The 20786-nt window shown below is 44.8% G+C and overlaps 1 protein-coding gene across 8 annotated transcripts in view; it reads right to left on the bottom strand.

Moving 5' to 3' along the window:
* Positions 1 to 20786, bottom strand: part of NAV2 (neuron navigator 2) — a 972027-nt gene that overhangs the window by 703548 nt on the left and 247693 nt on the right. For all 8 annotated transcript variants that reach the window (XM_069623466.1, XM_069623467.1, XM_069623469.1 and 5 more), the window contains exon 2: positions 12965 to 13082. In XM_069623466.1, the coding sequence (XP_069479567.1) occupies positions 12965 to 13082 (118 nt within the window). The remainder of the gene's footprint in view (positions 1 to 12964; positions 13083 to 20786) is intronic.

Below are 20786 nucleotides of genomic sequence, written 5' to 3'. Positions count from 1 at the left end.
CTCAAAGCTGACTGGATCCCATGGTGGAGAGTGTGAGGCCATCTATGAGAGTGGAGTGACCGTATCCCTGCCCTATCTTTCCAAAGTGTCCTGAGATGCAGCTGGCTGTCCTGAACCTTAAAACAGAGGCTTGCTATGTAAGCAGACCTCAGCTCTGGGAAACCAAAAGGTGGGGGAGTCTACTTGCCTTGAATCCTTTCCCTTTATAGTGGGTGGGGGGTGGGGTAAAACGGTGTAGATCCTTCGCCTATTTAACCAAAAATATTAATTTAATTAATTCCCCATTTGGCAGAACACTAGGGGGTGAATTTTGTTAAAATTCGAAATTAACCCAGTGTGTGCTGAAAACTATAGCCTATAATTTTATTGGGTAATCCTTGTTTTCCAGCTGACCCAGACTTCTTTAAGGAAGAGGTGTGTTTCTGTTCTTAAATCAGCCCAACCTTTTTATCCAGCTTCCCCAACACAAGCCTTTCAGTAAGGTGGTGTGGGGGGTCTGAAATCCAAAATTCCCCAAAGCATTCGAATGTTTGTCTGACTTCCTAAGCTAGACCAAAGCAAGGGGGCTCTGAAAAACAAAGCAATACATCAGTCTGTGTTTATTTTAAACCAAAAGTGTGGAAAAAATTATAATTGCCATAGGTATTTTTACCAATCTTGAAATCCTATTGCTACCCTTTTAAGCCTGCAGGAAAATCAAAATCGCACAATGTTACAAAAGTGCCTTTGTTATTGATCAGTGTAATTATTTTGTGAAGTGAAATTTGCAGAAAGTAAGAATTGTGACTGTGTTCAAACTCACTTTTGTGATTTATTTATGTTGAGAGAAGTTGATTGTGTTGTGCCACGGATAAAGTGGTGTTTTGACATTTTCGTGCTAATTTCTCTTACTGTTAATTTAAATAAATACCAATATATTTCCCGTACACCGGCCCGATTCTTGGCTCATTGTTAGCTCAGGGGAGAGATCCAAGGGGCATGATATGTGTCAGAGAGGGCTAAAAAATGAATAATCTGTTAAATAGTTTCTTGCATAACCACTTGAGTGGGAAGGGAAGGAACTCCCGGTGTTGAGGGTGGTTTATCAATAAACTGTTACAAGTGCGACAAAGCCAAAGACTGGCAAAGGAGATGTGACACATTGTGTCAAAGTCAAAAGGCTAACAAGCTGAACCTAGGGTGCCTGGTTGCATGACCTGTAGTGGGTGGACCTTGTGGTCTGACAACAGCACCTAGACCAGCACATAGACCAGGAAGCCCCAACTGTGAGAAAACAGGCAGGTTAAGTGTGAATCCTGGTACAGATACAAACGGAGAAGAACCTGTGTGGGCAGGAGAGCATAGGGCTCTTGGTTGCGCAACATGTGCTGGGTGGACCGTGCGGTGCAACAACTGCACCTAGACCAGGGAGCCCCAACTGTCAAAAGCCAAGGAACTTTACTGAAACAAAACAAAGGAAAAGCAACCTGATGAACTGATAAGAAAACCAAAGCAGTATAAAGTTGATCTGGAACTAATCTTGACCTTTGAGAGATTCAGAACAAGTACAAGGTGCCTGTTTGAACTTGGGGTAGGGAGCTCCCAGCTGTCGTGGAACTGTCTTGAACTTTGGGGAGGGAACCCTGAGGGGTTTTTTGTGGAACTATTTGAATTCCCAAGACTTTGATAGAACTTTCTGGAACTTGGGGGAAGGGGAGCTGAAGATTAAGCCAGGAGCTGGAATGAGCTCAGAACATTATGCTGACCACTATTTATTTCATTATTGACATCTCTGCACATTGTTTAGCATTAGGTGTGAGGGCAAGAATAGGGTTTGGACACAGAGAGAATTAAGTGTCAGACTTAACTTGTGCATTACAAAAAAACTATTAATTTTCAATGACTGTACTTGTTATTTTTTTGTTCAACCAAAAAAGTGTGAAATGTAGGTTACAACTGTAGACTTATTTAAAGTACCAGTGGCTTTAATGCTGTGATGTATTTAAAACTCAAAATGAACATGCCCAAACATATTGTTGGATGTAGCTTGGGGATAATGTGAAACTTTCCAAAAATGTACCTTTCTAAAACCTAAACCCAGTTCAGGAATGTACATCACAAGAAACAAAACTATTGTGCTCCATCGTCTTCTAACTGGTTCTGAAAGCAAGGCCTCATAAAAGTACTGCCATATGCTGGCTAATGAATAACTTTAAAGAGACCCTTCACATGTATAATTTAAGACCTCCTCATGAAATCCATTAGCTGAAGTCATGTAATTATGTATCTGATCTCCATGAACAAAAGCAAAAGAAACCTTGCCTTGACATATTTTCATATCCGGAATGTGTACGTGTTGTATCAACAGTGACCTCTGCAGGCCGAAGTAAGCATTTCTTCCCTATGGGTTCCAAATAGAAAGCTAATGGATGCCATTTTAAATCAAAAATGTAATTCTTTGAAAAATCATATTTCTGTGAGGGAAGCTGTTAGACACATGAGATTAATTGCAGACTGTCAACAGAAAATGTGTCTATATTACCTCATAATATCTGCATCGGATGTCATAGAAAGGTGTAGAGATAAATGGCAAAAAAACCTCTTGAAATATTTAACATACCACGATTTTTCATGCAGGTGATCATGCACAATGATCTATAGAATCTGATAATGCTGATTGTATTAATCTCGCGCATTCAAATCAAATGTTAAGTCGCAAAAATTAAATTACCATTTTACATTAAGAGTAAGCCTACTCCATTTGCAGTAATGGGACTGGTAGAAACCCACACCTAGTCACAGGCTGGGGAGGAGCTAAAGCAGATATAATAGCATGCATACAGGGAGGAGGATGGGTTATGAAAATAATATTGGGTTTTTAATACTGAAGGATATTCTTGGAAATCACTGGGAGGAGATGGCTGGGGAGAACGGAGACCTGTGGACTAATTGGAAGGTAGACTGGAGAGTTGAGCAGGCCTGGGTTCCAATCAGAGCAAGGAACCTTGTTGAGTGCAAAAGTTCCAAAGAGAGGTCCAACCTGATTTTCCTCAAATGAGAAGCCACAGTTAAAAATGGAAATCAAACCCCAACGTAAATCCAAATTGGCCTTATAGATTGTCCACGGTATAATCCCAGGAATGAAAGGGGCTGGGAACCAAAGGAAACTCTAATATGACAAAGAACCATGTGCGGTGTTAGAATGTCCTGTGTCTGCCATCTAAATTGATTAAGTTACATGCCATTTTCTTAAAGCCCAATGCATTTTGTATTGAGAGGAGCAATTTAAAACACAGAGCAATTTGGTGTTACTTAAATGCAGAGTGCTTTTTTAAGATAAAGCACTATAACAGAGTCCTTGGTTCATGCCACCACAGAATCACACAGGCCAGAGCGTATTTGCGACACACTATTGTCTAATGTGATGTGATATGTAAATGTGCACCCACTATGAGTCTAGTAATAAATGTGATGTTGCGCAACCAGAATTAGCACAAAGAATTAATGATATGCTTAGAAAATTGTGGATTGTGTTAAACCCTTGCAGTCCCTTATATTGAAGTGCACAAGTAGACCCATGTGTACCAGGACAGGGGTGTTTTAACATATACTGGTAACTGGAGAATAGTACATCTCCAGCCCAAACACAGACTCAAAACTACACACAGGCTCATTGAAAGCTGTGCTGCATACACAGATTGGTAGTTGCACACATACATAGATTGAAAGCAGCACGCACATGTTTATTAAAAATTGCCCCTGTGTTCAATGGGAACTGTGCACATGCATATTCTGAGCAGACTGCACACACGTGTGTTCAGAGATGAATGCAAACTCCCTGAAAGCAGTATGTTCTGAATTCAAACCTGCAGAAGTCATCCGCAAGCTGGCCATAGTCTATATTTAAATGCCCTGCATATAGCGGACACATTTACAATCCCACACACCTGGGGGAACCAAGTGTGATAAATATGTATTTATGACAGTTATTTGTTCAAGGAACTTTTCTCTGATACCATACTTGTTTTGATACTGGGGTAAATCAAGTATTTAGAGATAAATGCCAACAATGGCCGAAAAGCGGCAATGTTATAATTGAAATAAATTGGGTTGTCTAGATGAAAGCAAACGCAGAAGGAGAGTATTTTAAAGCCCTAGTATCTTTTAAAGTATAATATATAAAAGAGATTGGAAATTAATGCTGGCTTGAGAAATAGTAATGAGATTCATGTAAGCATGGAGTCCATAACCTTCTAGTGATTTCCTTGTGACAAAGCTGGAGACCACCTGGGTTTAAATTTGAATATATTCTTTTAAATACATTTCGAATTTGGAGAAACACACTGTTTATTGCCTGGAATTGTGGGGTGCGACTGTATGTTAGGGGGCATGAAATCAGTCATGACGCCCTAGCTGAACCTATACATTAATTCAAATATTTCTCAACACTCTGCGCATAATCACACACCAAGGTAAGAAGATAAGAAGAGAATCCGGTATGAAGAGAAACCCTTTTTTCATCTCGCTAGAATGCACCCACTCTAGCGTGGACCTGGGACACATCATAAACACGTTCCACACAGTGCAATGGATTAATGGACTTGGCACAAGAGTAAGGGCACATTATTGGCTCTCCTTGCACAAAGGTAAGCATGGCACTATTTGCTGCAATTAGTCAAAACGGGTCCGATTTATTTTTTACCATGGCGCTCTGGAAAGATGGCAGACTGGCAACGCAGTGTTAATATCTGAGCATGTCAATTTGCTCTGTAGCTAGCACTACACCAAGCCTCGCTAATCTCAGCTGTAATTTACTCTGACATTTGAGGATTGAACTGCACCTTGTCAACAGATAAATACGCCACCTGCACATCAGAAAAGAATTGTATAAGCCTAACGCTCTCCACAGCTGATACAGCCCATACTTGGCATCAATAAATGCCTGCTACTTGTCTACTATTTATTCACATCTCATCCTGCTCAGTGGGAGAGCAGAATATTTTCAGTGCAGGGCTGGATTCCAGGCGCTCGGTTTGCAGGATGCCTTACAAAATACCAATTTAGACATAATCGCCTTCAGCACAGCTGTTCTGTAATGCAAGGTGTTACCAGTGCACACACTACAGCGCGGCTATTCTATAATGCATGGATTAGCTCTGCAGACACAACACAGCTATTCTTATAAGGCAAGGTTTAGCATTGCACATACTACAGCACGGCTATTCTATACTGCAAAATGTAGCATTACACACGCTACAGCGCGACCCTTCTATAATGCAAGGCTTAGCACTGAACACACTACAGCGCAGCTATTCTATAATGCAAGGCTTAGCACTACACACGCTACAGCGCAGCTATTCTATAATGCAAGGCTTAGCACTGAACACACTACAGCGCAACTATTCTATAATGCAAGGTTTAGCCCCGCCCACACTTTGGTACGGCTATTCCATAACACATTGCAAAACTGTGCCAGGCCGCGAAAAAAACGCCAAACAAATCATTCTGTTACCCCTCAAAATAACCATAGCCTTAGCTGAGAAGCGTTTGGCTCTGGCTCTGGATACAAGTCGACCTTCCAGCCAAACGCCGTTTGCTTAATCGGAATCAATGCCTCCGAGGAGGTCAAGTTTACTTTTCAGTTTATACCATTTTCAGTGTTCGCTTCCATCAAGGGCCACCCTGACTGTGGACACTCTCGGATTGTAAACAGACATAATGAAAGGAGTTATCTCACCAGAGCGTGCATTAACATTCTCTGTTGCAGAAAAGAGACGCGATAATTGAAGAGAAGAGTAGATGTTTGATTTAAAGCAAATAATTCATGGCAAACATCTTGGATCTCACTAGAATGGAGCGTTCCAGTGTTAACTGTCCAATTAAAAAGATCAAACAGAGTTATGACATGCTCTCATAGCCCGTTAAGAAAGGAATAAACACTGGCCGCCTTCAGGTACTGGGTCACCAGTTTTCACAAAATGCCTGCCAGGTCGGACGATCTTGCAGGGAAACACGTGAAATGCATTTGTATCACTTTTGCTTCTAGAAGGAACGCGTTCTAGAAAGTTTAGTTTGTGCTGCAGTTTTTTTTAGGTTTGCCTCGTTTTGAAATTGTAAAGGACAGATGTGTGAAATGTGTTATGAGGGACCGGGTCGGTTTATAGTGATATAATCGAATGTCATTTTTTTCGAAAGTCATAATATCGAGAAAAAAAAGTCGAAAACAAAAATTTCAAATTTTTTTAAAATAGCTTTTTATTTGAAATGGGGGGGGGGGGTTGTTTTTAGCCATTTTTTTTATTCCCAGACCCCAAAATAAATATATAATTTTAAAAAAAAGGGTATTCAATTTTTTTTTGACCTTTTTGTTTTCGATATTATGACTTTCGACTAAATGTTTTCGATTTTTTGACTGCACACCAACCGGGTCTCCAGTCCCCACCCGGTTCTTGCCATTGTGGTATTGCCCCTCCTGGTGGGTCGGCCCGATGGTGGTCCCATGATCCGCTCTGGACACAGCACAGCAAGTAACCACACAGACACGGCTTTCAGTGTCGAACTGCAGAGTGGGAGACCGCTCGGCTTTTTTATTAGAGCGGGCCACGTTTCTGCACACGTGGCCCCACCATGTGACTTGGCACGAGCTACAGTGCTTGTGCTGATGTCACAACATCCCATGCCAACGGTAAAGACAAATAAATGATACAACAATTAAGATTGTCATGTGTTACAACAAACGCTGAACTCGCTCTGACCTCATGGGTCGCTAGTGAACATTACTATGCACATATATACATTGGTGAGTGACACACCTTTGGCGCTCAGTTATTAAAAGCTTTATTAGCCCAATACGGAAGTGGGGATCGCACCCTGGCCGGAAAAGTCACACCCGGGATACCGGGGCACATCAGCAGATGATCACAGGGCAGTCCCTCTTTATCTATTCGCCCAGGGTGGAGTACGCTCCATTAGCTGGCAAAGCTACACCGAGGAATACCGGAGGCCACATCAGCTGTCTTGCCAGCAAGTCTCTGGTCCGTTTGCTGTAGGGTGGTTCTCCAGCGGGCCTGGGTGGTGTTTGTCCCTTGCGGCAGACCATAGTCTGAAGTCTTGTGGGCCCCTTCAACCCGTGAGGATAGGTGCAAGGGGAGGAATCTTTCCTTTCGCCCTCATCAGGTGAGGAACTGCTAATCAGCAGCGGGCAGGGGCAGGCACAGGTTCCCCCACATCAGGTGGCCATTCTTTCTTACTACCACCATGGAGACAGCCCCAAACCGTTCAGGTTCCCTGCTGTAGGAATTGGCACATGCTGCGATCGGAGCCACACAGTGCTCAGGTCTTTCCTCTGTCAGATTGAACTGGTGTTGATGCAGCAACGGCCGTGGCATGACCAGGCTCCCCAGTCAGTAGTTCTTTCTGGCTCGCCTCTTGCCTGGGGAGAGCCACGGGTTGTCTACAGCTGTTGCAAACTTGTTGTTTCTCCCTTGCACAAGGTTGCCGTGGTGGGCTCTGGTGTACGGCCACTACAGCGGCAGAGCTTGCTGCACCATTCTTCTGTTGGTGGCCGCAGGGACGTACCCTGCTGCGTGACCTGCTCCTGGCCCTTCAGCTGCAAAGATAGGCAGTCACAGTGGTGGCTTCCATGAAGCCATGGCTGTTACAGCTGTTGCTGCGCCACCCTTCACCCCAGGCAGGAGCTGACGGCAGCAAAGGTCAATGTGTTGGCAAGGGCTGCCTGTTCTCCCCAGGCAGGAGCTTGTCCCATTGGTGGAGCAGCATTTGCTGCTCTTCTCCCCCAGGCAGGAGCTGATATGGAATGTGGTGTCTGGGCCACTAACTCCCCCACGCAGGAGTTTGTCCTATTGGTGGAGTAGCATGAGCTGCTTTTCTCCCAAAGGCAAGAGTGACGCCTTTAATTGCTTTGATGGGGGCACGGGCCGCTTCCTCTCCTCCAGGCAGGAGATGTTTTTTTTAGGGAGGGGGTTCTGCAGTGTCGGCGTAGGCCAGGCCGCCCCGCTCCCCCCCCAGGCAGGAGCTGTATATTATTGCGGAGGCCCTCGCTGCTACGCTTCCCTCGCCCAGGCGGGAGCTGGACTCCTGGAGCCGTGGGTGCCTGCTCTGCCTTGTGGCACGCCCGCTCACCCCACTATTCGGGGCAGACAGAGATTCAGCAAGGTTCTCACTGTAGCAGAACACCGGAGGGTGGGGGAGGAGGGGTCGAGCGCCAGCACGGCCACAACGGGCATGGCCCGGCTCCTCTTGCAGTGCGTGCAGACAAAGTGTCCTTCTTCCGGCGTGGGGCCAGAGACCCGATTGCCGGCTGTTAAGATGGACTGGGGTCTCCGGTTTTCAGCAGTGTGGTAGTGCCCGTACTGGTGGGGCGACCGGTTTGGCCCATGATCAGCGCTGAACACAGCGTGGCAAGGATCCACACAGCTACGGCTTTCAGGGTCCAACTGCCAAGCGGGAGAGTGCTCGGCTCTTTTATTAGAGTGGGCCACGTGTCTAGACATGTGGCCCAACCATGTGACTTTGCACGAGCCACAGTGCTCGTGCTGACGTCACAACAGACGGCTTCAGCTTATGAATCTCCAGAAAAGGATAACAGCAATGGGCACGTAGCTAGAATAATGCAGCAACATTGCACAGAGATCACAATAGCGCATTGAAAATAACATCCACTTAAAAGTAAGTAAAACGAGGAATGCAGTTTTAAAATGGAGCCGTTTTCTAAACAAACTGCAACCCTGAGAAATGAAGAGAACTTTTCCAAAGCTCATAATTCATGGTGTTTACCTTCTGACATTTGGAAAAGAATAAGGACCATAAAGTAAAGGCATTCGACAGGGTAAAGGCATCTGTTTACCGAACCTGGGATGAGAAAGGGAGAGTGTATTGAAATGACAATGTGCACGCTTCTTGTAAAGTGAAAGCAGTGGTAAGGCACAGTAAATGTGGGCATGAGAAATAATTTCATGGGGTATGAGGGTTTCCCCAATATTTTCATATTAAAATTATATTTGATATTTAGTTATTAAGAGCACAGCTTTTGGGTGTTAGGGGTACAGGGGTGTCCCCCCATTTTAAAACAATGTAATGCGTAGCAAAATCCAGGAACTTGGTTGTGGACTGAAATGTGAGAATTGACGTCCAGATTCCAGCCACCGTTAAGGGAAAAGATATCCAACCCAGAGGAGTGAGCGACCAATGCAGAGGGAGATGGAAGTTTCAGGTCCCAGAACCGTGAAGAGCCAGAGGGTAAACGCAACCCATCGTACCTAAAACCAGCTGTCAATAAGAACTTTAATAAAATATTTCAAATGTATGCCTGGGCCATGTCACGCCAATAGCAAGCATTATTGATCTGGAGCCGATTAAGCGGAGGACATCCAGAGGACCCATAGAAATAGAAGATTAAGGCTGCACAGTGCATAGCAATGCGGTCCAGCACGCACGAATTTCCAAATCGGGACCATGCTCTCGTCAGGGAAGTTTCCCAAAAAACTGAGTTTTCTGTTTGGTGCACAATGTGAAGAGAGTCACTGCTAGGCACTTGCGGGCTCTAGGCTCTCGCAGTTCTGCTATGCCATAACGCCTTTATACTGTGGCTATCGCCACGTGACCTTGCTCGTAAAAAGGCCCTGGGAATCCAATACTGGAGACTTAAACTCCCTAGTCAGTGCCAGCTTCCTGGCTTGCCTAGAAAACATATTTCTGAACCGCTAAGTGGTGGTGTCAGGAAAGTTCCATTCTCATTCAATCGATGGCCTCTCTGCAGAGACTGGCAACGGGGAACACCCATCTTCTGTCATTTGAGAAGGTGGTGGTGCGGAAAAGACAAAGGGGTAGGATGCACAAAAAAGAAACATGGAAAACAGCGAAAGCGGGAACAGCAAGAGAGAAAAAAAAGGAGGAGACAGAAACAGCAAGCAGGAAAGAGAAAGCGAGCGAGAAAGAAAGAACGGTAAACAAAGAGTGAAAGCTTAAGAGTGAGAAAAGGGGAATATAGGGAGAGAAGAGAAAGCGTGGGGGAGAGCATCTGCTAGAGAAGATGGAGAAAGATAAAAAGAAAAAGGGTGGGCGAGAGTGAGAATAAGAAAGGGAGAAAGAGCAAGAAAGAGAAATAAAGTATAAAAATGGCAATATATATACGCTCATAAAAGCACAAGAATGACCTTCCTTCGGCCCATGGCATATCTTTGAAATGTGTTTTTATCATTGCCTTCTAAAGATTCCAAAAGGCCCCCTAGAGAGCCTATCCCCAATTGCACTGCTCCGCCCCACACCTGGCAGACAAACATCACAGGAATAACACTTCCCAAATGGATTATGCATCCTCTCCCTCATCTGATTGACAGCGTGTGTAATAAGGGTGAGAACATGGGAGTTAAACCACAGTTAACTCACCACTGCTATGACATGGAAACGCCCCACAGAGAACAAAAGGTCTGTTGTGCGCAGAGTAGCTGTAAGGAGATCTCGCATTCAAAATAATGGGAAACCACCACCAGCTGGGCATGCACAGGCAGGTTCCAATAACGGACTTGCTTTTGATCCATGTAACCAAGCAGGATTTGAGTTGTAAATGAAACAGAGGTCAAAACCCAAATAGCCCCATAACGGGCATTTGGCAAAAAAGAGAAAACACAGAGTGGATTGTGGTATGCCAGATGCAAGTTAACCCAGCTTTATTGCAATATAAACTAGGGGAAAAACAAGATTAAGAGCCAAGCTAACACTCAAGATTTTTCTCGACATCTCAACAGGAAACAGCAGTTTTTATAGACATTTTGATGTCTCGATTATGAAAACCTATCGCTCCTGGTCATTGGTTCCCTCTACTAAACTACATATTTTATTCTATATGTTCAACAAAAAATATTGGACAACTTCTTTAAGATCCCACCCATAAACCATCCCATAAAAATGTGCTACCTCATCATGCTTAAACATTATTGGTAGGCTCTAAATGACTTCTGCGGTGAAAAAAGACATGTGCTTATTGGTTAACATGCGGTAGCACTCCATGAACTGGTGGCATGATGACATATTTTATGCAGATGGCAGGAGAGGACAAGCCGTATCACCTTTGTTCTTAATTAAATGAAACGGCCCATGTTATCTCTGCCATGATGTTTTGAGTCTCAAGTACCACTTCTTATAATTTTGGTCCTCCTTATCCTCGCAATCTGCGCCATTCTGTTCTTGACACATTTATGAATACTGTTATTATGAATCATTCTGCTTTCACCACGTTCACAGTAATTATATGTCTTTTAGCAATATCCGAGTTTCTATGTCACGTCTAGCCAAACGCTGAGACATTAATCTGCCAACTACTTATGAAGTGTCATGGGATGTTCAGCTCATCCCACAGGCTTCAAATAGTCTGCTGTGTTATCGTAACATAATTTACCTTGACAGCTGGATGCACACAATGGTATCTTGTTCTGCCGTGTAACCCTCCCCTCCGAAGTCTTGGGCCTTCACATTCCTTTGAGGCAGCTACCATCTATCTGGCCACAGCATTTTCCTAAATAAATGTATTTGTTTAAATATCGTGTTTAACCAGGACCTCTCTTAAAGCTGCAGTGTTTAATTCTCTGCTGTGTTTGGTGCAGTTTTAAAATGGCAACTGCTTGTCACATTATTTTCCTCTGCAGGACACATTTATTTTCTATGTACTGAGTTTCTGGTGCATGCCCATCACATAATATTCCTCCCTATGGGTATCAGCAACCTTATCTGCCTTACAATTTCCTGACATACTTGTGTAGGGAGTCCCCATCTTGTGTACACACCTTCCTGTCACCTAATCTATACTATTTTAAAACACATTAATTGTGTAAGCGAATGCCTCATCTGTTCCCTACTTGTTTGGCAAAACTAACTATTCTTTGTGCCAGCTGCATTTCAAGGAGTGCAGTTTCAAATGTGTCCTTTCTTATCTTATAATTTGTTTCTTCTGAGGAAGGCAGGGGGGCAGAGCTTGAACGTGCTCTCTAGTCAATAATAGCCCCACTACATAAACCTTTTTGGGGATAAAATAATGTTCTAGTTTAGCTTCAGCCCCCATGCCAATATTTAACTGGGCTGCATTAGTTCTAGTTTTGTACCTGAACAAAAACATGATTCACTATGTCATTCTCATCATCAGTGGCAAATCTAAGGAGCCCATGGGAGGGGGGTTATTTCTGACCCGGTCATGATTTTTTCTTTAAGTGTGACAATCACTGCTCTCACACTTGCATTTCCATTCCCCAAACAGGAATGGAAATGCCTTTTTTGTTTTTCAAGCATTTCACAGAGACGGGCGGGCCCCTTAAGAGTCCGTCTCTGTGGCGCTCCCTGGTTGCTGGGCGCTTGACGTACATTAGTGTCAGGAGAACATATGCATCTTTGCGCTATTGTCCAGCCCCTCCTCAAATGTGCAGGTCACTTTGCACTAATTTTAGAAATTGGCAGGTCACTTATTCTCCAAATTAAACAAGCACATTCTCTGTGCTCATTTCAGTTGTACTGCTTTTGAGAGACTGCCCCCAAAATGTCTCTTTGAGCTGAGATTGAGAGAAGCTAAACTAAGCAGGTAAATTGCTTAGGGGCCAGATTTGGGAAGGTCTGAAGTAACAGTGCTACCAAAAGTGGACTGCAATTGGGCTCCCAAGACAGGTGCCCCAAATAAATAAGTCTTCACCATATGGTTGGAGTACAAAAATAAGAGTCCTCATTGTGAGTGAAAGACCTGCTATGAAGTGTTGCTGATCAAAAATGCCCTCCAAGTCTTCAAAGATTGCTTATATGAGTGACAGGAACATTAATATTGATAAAAAGACCCTCACGCTTAATTATTTCAAGTTTGAATCAAAAATAGGCTGTTAACAATCCTTGCTGTTTGACTGTTTCAGCTACCTTGGGACAAGTTCTCTTAAGCGTGCAGTTGGGTCACTTAAATCAAATTTAAGATACGCAATCAGCCATAACTCACCTACAACCTGGATGATCTCCGCCAGCAGGACTCCATCCGTTACATCTTGCTGCAGATCTTTAATCAATCGCTTGTGGCCGGATTTAGCAAGGTAGTGATTTGCCCAATCGGTGTAGATCTGAAAGAAAACAATTCAAGGCAAATTTAGATCCTCTGCCAACTGGAAAGGAAGCCTAATTCTTGCAACATCTAAGACAGCAGCATACATGATTATCTTGCAAGGCATTGCAGCAAAACACCATTCAATTTACTACAGCCAGCTTTGCCATCTGCAGACCTCAGCCACAAATGCTATGGCTGCCAACAGCAAAGCACGAAACACATTGAAATACCACAATGGGACAAATCTAGAACTACACTACCTGCTGAGGTAAGTCTACAAGCAATGTTTTGAATTTTCACCAAAAATGCCTTTTCTCATAGCTTCAAAGGCACATAAAGTGTGAGAGCAGATAAGAACAGTGTCCCCCATTAAGGTTGCCTATTCTCAGTCTGCTCTTGGTACATACAGCCAACATGGTTACCGGGTTTATGCTTGGCAACTCGGTACCACAGCTAAGCTTGAACTCTGGCCATTTAGAATGTGTAATGCAAGCCCCCTCCCCTTCTACTGGCCAACCAACTATTTCTAACTTTTCTTCCCACTCTGTTGTCACACAATGCCTAGTCACTTCCGGGTCATCAGAACCTCAAAAGTCCACTCCGGTTTGGCAACCTTCACAAACTCCTCTTCCAACCTTTACTGTTCTTCTATGTTTCTGTGTCCTAAATTAAAGGGAGAGTCCAGTAAAAAATTGTATTTTAAAAATAGATAGGCAACGTTAAAAAATAATACTAGTACTTTTTTTTTTAAACTTCCTATGTAAAATTGTGAGCTATTCAAGCTCAAAATTCGCAAAAGCAAGCACATGGGCACATCCATTTTGTGAAATAGATGCCCGCCTGTGCTGGCTTTTGCTTTTGCGGCACTAATGAAGGAAAAGTCAGCCAGCTGTAGTAAACAAAAGCTACCGCTGGGTAGCTTTTTCTTCATTGGTGCTGAACGCGGAGGACGCGGACCGGAGACCAGAGCAGGAAAGCTGCAGCTGAATCTCGGTAAGTTTTATTTATTTTAAAAAAAAAATAAGCACTAGCTGCGGTTTTTTTTCTAAGTTTTCCGGGCTGGAGGAGCCCGGAAAACTTAGAAATAAAACCGCAGCTTTAAAAACGTTGTATTTATGTTTGCAGTCGCTTTTGAAGCGACCACAAACATAAATACAACGTTGTGTTTGAAAACGCTGCGGTTTTTCTTTCCAAGTTTCTCAGGCTCCTCCGGCTCGGAGGAGCCTGAGAAACTCGGAAAGAAAAACCGCAGCGTTTTCAAACACAACCGCGTTGTGTTTCTGCCTAAATCTGCTTTCCCATTTGGGGCTCTCGGGCTCCCCACGGGGGGCCCCGAGAGCCCCAAATAGGAAGACAGATTTAGGCAGAAACACTGCAGCATTTAGCATTTCCCATTTGGGGCTCTCGGGCCCCCCGTGGGGAGCCCGAGAGCTCCAAATGGGAAATCAGATTTAGGTAGAAACACTGCGGCATGTAAACACAACCGTGTTGTGTTTCTGCCTGCCTTGGCTTTCACTTTGGGTCTCCGGTGCTCCCCTGGGGGAGCATCGGAGACCCAAAGTGATAGCCACAGCAGGCAGAAACACAACACAGTTGTGTTTGAAAACGCTGCGGTTTTTCTTTCCGAGTTTCTCAGGCTCCTCCGAGCCGGAGGAGCCTGAGAAACTAGGAAAGAAAAACCGCAGCGTTTTCAAACACAACGTTGTATTTATGTTTGTGGTTGCTTCAAAAGCGACTGCAAACATAAATACAACGTTTTTAAAGCTGCGGTTTTATTTCTAAGTTTTCCGGGCTCCTCCAGCCCGGAAAACTTAGAAAGAAAACCGCAGCTAGTGCTCATTTTAAAAAAAAAATAAATAGCACTTACCGAGATTCAGCTGCAGCTTTCCTGCTCTGGTCTCCGGTCCCCGTCCTCCGCGTACAGCACCAATGAAGGAAAAGCCACCCAGCGGTAGCTTTTGTTTACTACCGCTGGCTGGCTTTTCCTTCATTAGTGCCGCAAAGGCAAAAGCCAGTACAGGCGGGCATCCATTTCACAAAATGGATGCGCCCATGTGCTTGCTTTTGCGAATTTTGAGCTTGAATAGCTCAAAATTTTACATGGGAAGTTTTAAAAAAAAAAAAGTGCTAGTATTATTTTTTAATGTTGCCTATCTATTTTTAAAATACATTTTTTTACTGGACTATCCCTTTAATCAAAATGTTTCAAGTTGATCCACGTGTTCTCCACTCCCAAGCGGGAATCATCCATGCACATGGCTTGGTGTCCTCAGCAAACAGGACCATGAATGCAAGAAAGAGCAGGAGTGCAAGGACCCAGCCACGCGGGCCCACTTCATACCCTAGAATGGCCCAGTTTGAGAAACAGAACTGGCTTTTTTCTGTACATTTTTAATATTGACGACTTTTGCAAATCAGTTGTGCGCAATGCATTGCTTCAGGGACATAGGTTATGTCCCCTATCTTTCGGACACAAAATATCCTTTGCAACCAATATATCATTTCGCTACAAAAGATCAGCAATGTAAGCATTTGCCTCGAACATCTGTGGGCACAAGATAGAATCCTGGCAGGACCGACTCATCCCTTCATCCTTCTCAGACTGATCATCCTAGTGCCTTGAAAAAATGGGTAATACCACCTTTTCCTTAACCAAAAAAGTGATGGGCGAAGGTTTTGAATGAATCTGAACCACTGGCATTGCTCTGGGTAACATTCCACTCCACCGTTTTTTAGCCCGTCTGCGCCATTGCAAGAGGGTTCCAGCCATGGTGGCAGTACCTGACTGATTTGCATATGCGTATGTCTAGACCCCTTTTGCAATGGCCTAGACGGGCTAAAAAACTGAGGGGCGGGAGGTTGCCCAGAGCAATTCCAATGGTTCAGATTCATTCAAAACCTTCCACCCATCACTTCTGTGGTTATAATAATTCCCCAACACAAACAGCACTTAGAAGCTGGAGGACTATGGCATGCATCCATATAGTAAAGCGTCATCTTAATGTATGGACTCCATTAACTAAAACCCTTTCCAGCTAAAATAGGCTGATTCCATGCCTATTTTACGACAACATTCCCATCACTAGTCCCTTTTCCGTGCAGGCAACCCTTCTGAATAGAATGGTGTCCAAAGGTTGGTTGATATGTGCTTAGATCGCACCCATGCAACACCCAATTTAATGCATCCGGCCGGGACCTGCTCTCTTCTGTAGCCTTAATACAGCATTAAAAGCATGTGCTTATCAACCCAGCTGAAGGAATGTGTAGACACCGCCCTTACATTGGCTACATTCAGACAAATGCAACTTTCACCTATTTACCCAAGATGGATTCAGTAATTCCAGGAAGAGAAAAGCATCTTTCACAATAAATTGGCAGGTATCCAACACAAGTGTGTGCCCCCTGTGCGGGAATGCAAATGAGACGACAATACATTTTTTGCTAATCTGTGTTGGATCTATCAATTTAAGAAATAATTATATAAAGCCAATCCTGAGAGACGTGGGGATTCGCCAAAGAGTAGTGGCCGAAAGATTCTAGAGCCAATGTGATCATTTGTACCCAAGTTTTGCAACTGCCGGATTTCTCCACAGGGCTTTGCTCTTAAGAAGGAAGTGTTTGGGGTTGACGGGAGGCAGCGCTGAAGTTGGTTGATGTGGCCGAGATAATGATGTATACAAATTGCTCTAATCACAATTGATCGCGGGTGAACTGCTCACGGGAAAACTGATACGTTTATTAGTTCAATTAGGACATACATGCGGGGGGGGGGACCCCCAGCAACTCCCACCTAATCCAAAAAACCCTGAAACCCCTCACCCAATCCCCTTATATTATTTATTATCCCAAACCCACCAAACACATATATAAAAGAACTAAGATAAAGGCAAAGGTCAATTAGGCAGAATCTCAATTAGGACCACTATTATTAGGTCAATTAGGATTAGGACAAACGGTCAATTTGAAAAGGTCCATTTGGGTACTATCGAGATCTTCTCTCCTCGTCCCACGCTGCTATACTTCACTATTTACCTGAAGCAGGCATGAGGATTTTAAATTGGCCTACGTTTATATAATGCACCAGTAAATTTTATTAGATTAGTGCATCATAAATTTGCCTTGATTTTACCTTGATTTTTTATAACAGGGATACTGTTCTGCCAAAATCAATGTATTTTTTAAGTTGGCCCGTTTAATTAATATTTCTCTATTGATTGAATTGTATTTGCAGGGGCGTCATTTTTACCATATGTGTCTGTTTTCTTATGTGTACTTCTATAGCTTTTTCACTGAAATAAACTTTTTATGTATGTATGTTTGTATTTTGTATTTGTTTATTATTAACCTCTTAAGTGCCATTGAGGTTCCCCCCAGTGCCAATGGGTTTTTTTAAAAATCGCGGAATTCACCGCCCAAACCCGCCAACATTTCCCCCCTCATTAACCCCTTAAGTGCCACCGACGAGCCGGCTCGTCGGTGGCAACCTGGAGCGGTTTTTACCGACGAGCCGGCTCGTCGCTGGCATTTAAAGGGTTAATATTGCTTGCCGCGCCCGAAGGCATTTGGGCACATTACAAGAAAATGCAGTTTCTTAGTTGTACACAATAATATAGGCAGGGGACAAGGGTAGCGGGAGAACATCAGAAATGTACAAAAAGCAAAGAGAAAAAATGTACAGTGATTTACAGTGCTTGCAGTATTTGGAATATGTACAATTTGTACGAAGATGTCGTGGTACTAAACAAACTTGTCAAAGAGATGGCTAGTATGGTGTGTCAATGGTAATCAACCAGTTTTTCAAATCTTGCCTACATTTGAAGAGTGATTGGTCCACTCTAAGGAAAGCACTTAATAACGCCCATACTGACGATCTTGTCACATTAATTACTATGGAAGTGTAAAGCAGCTGTGAAGCACTGCCCTAAAATCTGGCAACAACATTGTTACCATCTATGGTAGGAAGAAAACAGCTAAATACGTGTGTTGAGCTTCTATAGGAAGTAAACACTGACTGGTCATAACGTAAGCCACAGTGACTGTGCTGGGTGTAAGTGCATGGTTCTGGGCTAGCGGCCACAGTGGTGTCAACAAGGGAGGAAATCCCTTCTCAAGAGACTGGGACTATGGCTTCAAGCATTCAAGCAAGACAACTCTTAAAGTGTAATACTGGAAGGAGGACTGCCCCAGCGGTTGACATCCGCCTCAGCCAACGGAGTCCATGGTGGGTGATCATGAAGTCGTGGACTGCGGCAGTCCCGCCACCACCGATCTATTCCCGTGACACCGACCACCTAGAAACGGAGGTGCCCCTACAAACAGCAGCCAAGTACTCGGATGGAGGAAGGGTCCTACAGCAATGCAATAGTAGATGGCCTCCTAGGGTGGCCAAAGTGCTGTGGATGCAACATAAAAGGCCCCATTACCAGATAGCTGGGCCAGCGTGCATCCTTGCAGCTGGGCTGCCACGTGACTCAGGATAGAATATTCATGGCGGCGGGAGGCAAGATACTCCAATCAGAATCAAACCCAAAGAGACCTGGGCACTGCAATGCAGGTATCCTACACGCCAGGTCCCCCAGCTTCTATCTCACCCAACAGCTCGTGATCTCCTGCATTGCGGCCGGGCCTCATCGCCTGGCCCAGACCACAGGGCCCTGGATTAGCCCTCCTCGCCTCCAACCACTGGAACCGAGTTGTCAAAATGTAAACAATTATCCTGGCTACAGTGACACCTGCAGAGCTCACTCCTAGTCTCACCCCCCCCCCCCCCCACCACCTCCCACCCTCCAGTTTCTGCCTTCCATCCTTCACTGTATTTATGTATGGGATGTGTATAGCACAAACCTAACGATCATGAGGAACTAAATGAGGGGGCAAAAGAATACCATTTTGAAATACTATGCAGAGAATCTAAGATGGAACATTGAACTGAAGTGGAAAAGTTTTTTTTTGTTGAAACAATTTGTCATGTGAAATAGAGGAATAAGAAAACACACTATCAATACATGTACCACTTTGGCGCACCATAACATGATCTTAATTCGTGTCGTTTACTAGCGCAAACCTTGTCAGAAAGCAACAGTGTGGAGGACGGGGGGGGTGAGTGGGGGGGCTGGGAGCGCCGATCTCACTTTACCATCATCAAGCACCCTGGACCGCCCCCCCTCGACTCCGGCGAACCTGTGAGTGATGGTGTGCGCATCACTGTAAAGGGCTTGCACACCTGCAGCGGGCATCTTCAGGGCACCAGCTGTGCCCTCTCTCGGAGACACCACCTAACTCCACAAACACCCAACCATGAGAATGCAGGGTGGGTGGGGGACTCGGGGGAGCGATCTTGGAGGAAAGCTCCGGCGGCAGCAATCTCAAGGCCACACCTCATCTCCCCGCATAGGTGATAAGAGGCCGTGGGGGAGGGGGGCTGCTGGAGAATAGTACAGCGCGTGCGGGTTGATAGCTCCCGACAGGGAGGGAGATGCAACAGCACCTTGCACTCTGGCACTAATACTTTGGCCTTTTTCCATGATGCTTATTGGCCTAGAATTCTATGCACACGGGTGCTGGGTAAAAGAACAGCATTGACCACCACTAGCCGTTTCTTGTGTGATAGAGAAATTATCATGTTTTCAGTACAAGATCCCTTTCTTATTAAGCCTAGACTTTCATTCACCTGCGGTTAAGAGCAGGGAGACCGACTCTCCCTTTCGAGAAGGGAACCTCCTGGATTACCTTGTATCGCCCTCATGGAGGCCCCGCCTGCACTATCACCGCCATCATGCCAATATGGAGGGCCCCGCCTGCACTATCACCGCCATCATGCCAGTAATGGAGGCCTTGCCTGCACTATCACCGCCATCATGCCAGTATGGAGGCCTTGCCTGCACCATCACCGCCATCATGCCAATATGGAGGCCCCGCCTGCACTATCACCGCCATCATGCCAGTAATGGAGGCCTTGCCTGCACTATCACCGCCATCATGTCAGTAATGGAGGCCCAGTCTGCACTGCAATAGCCTTCATGCCAAAATGGAAGCCCAGCCTGCACTAGTATCACCCTCATGGCAACATGGAGGCCCAGTCTGCACTGCCACCGTCGTCATGCCAATATGGAGGCCCAGCCGGCGCTGGTATCACCCTTATGCCAATATGGAGGCCTGGGATGCACTGCTATGGCCCTCATGCCAATATGGAGGCTCAGCCTGCACTGCCACCACCAATATGGAGGCCCGGCCTGCACTACCACCTGCATAATGCCAATACGGAGGCCCAGGCTGCACTGGATGGAGATCTTCCCTGCAAGACCCAAATACTAAAGAGAAATGCTAGCATTACTCAAAGTCCAACCTTAAGGTAGACAGGAAGCACAGGTCACCCTGACCAACCACCATTGACAGAGAAGCATTTTGGGATTCATGAATTTTGCTATTTGCGCGACTCCAGTCCAGCAAAGGTCCCCCATTGTAGAATTGTGCTGGTGGCACAGAGGTGTCAGGCCCAGTCAGGGGGATAACATCAGCTGTTGTCCAAAAGCACACGAGTAGGGTGCGCAGATGACCAGGCCTCCAGAAAACTTCTTTCTCTACCTTTGGAATTTCCTTTTACAAATCAATCGAATCGGGTGCTTAAGTCCAAGACAGAGGAAGGAGAGAGAGAGAGAGAGAGAGAGAGAAAGAAAGAGAGAAAGAGAGAGAAAGAGAGAGAGAGAAAGAGAGAAAGAGA

This window comes from Ambystoma mexicanum, chromosome 11, assembly GCF_040938575.1.
Source record: "Ambystoma mexicanum isolate Mex_15411 chromosome 11, UKY_AmexF1_1, whole genome shotgun sequence".
In the NCBI taxonomy this organism is placed as follows: domain Eukaryota; kingdom Metazoa; phylum Chordata; class Amphibia; order Caudata; family Ambystomatidae; genus Ambystoma; species Ambystoma mexicanum.
The sequence above is the reverse complement of the archived record's forward strand: the minus strand, read 5'-3'. Positions and strand labels throughout refer to the sequence as shown.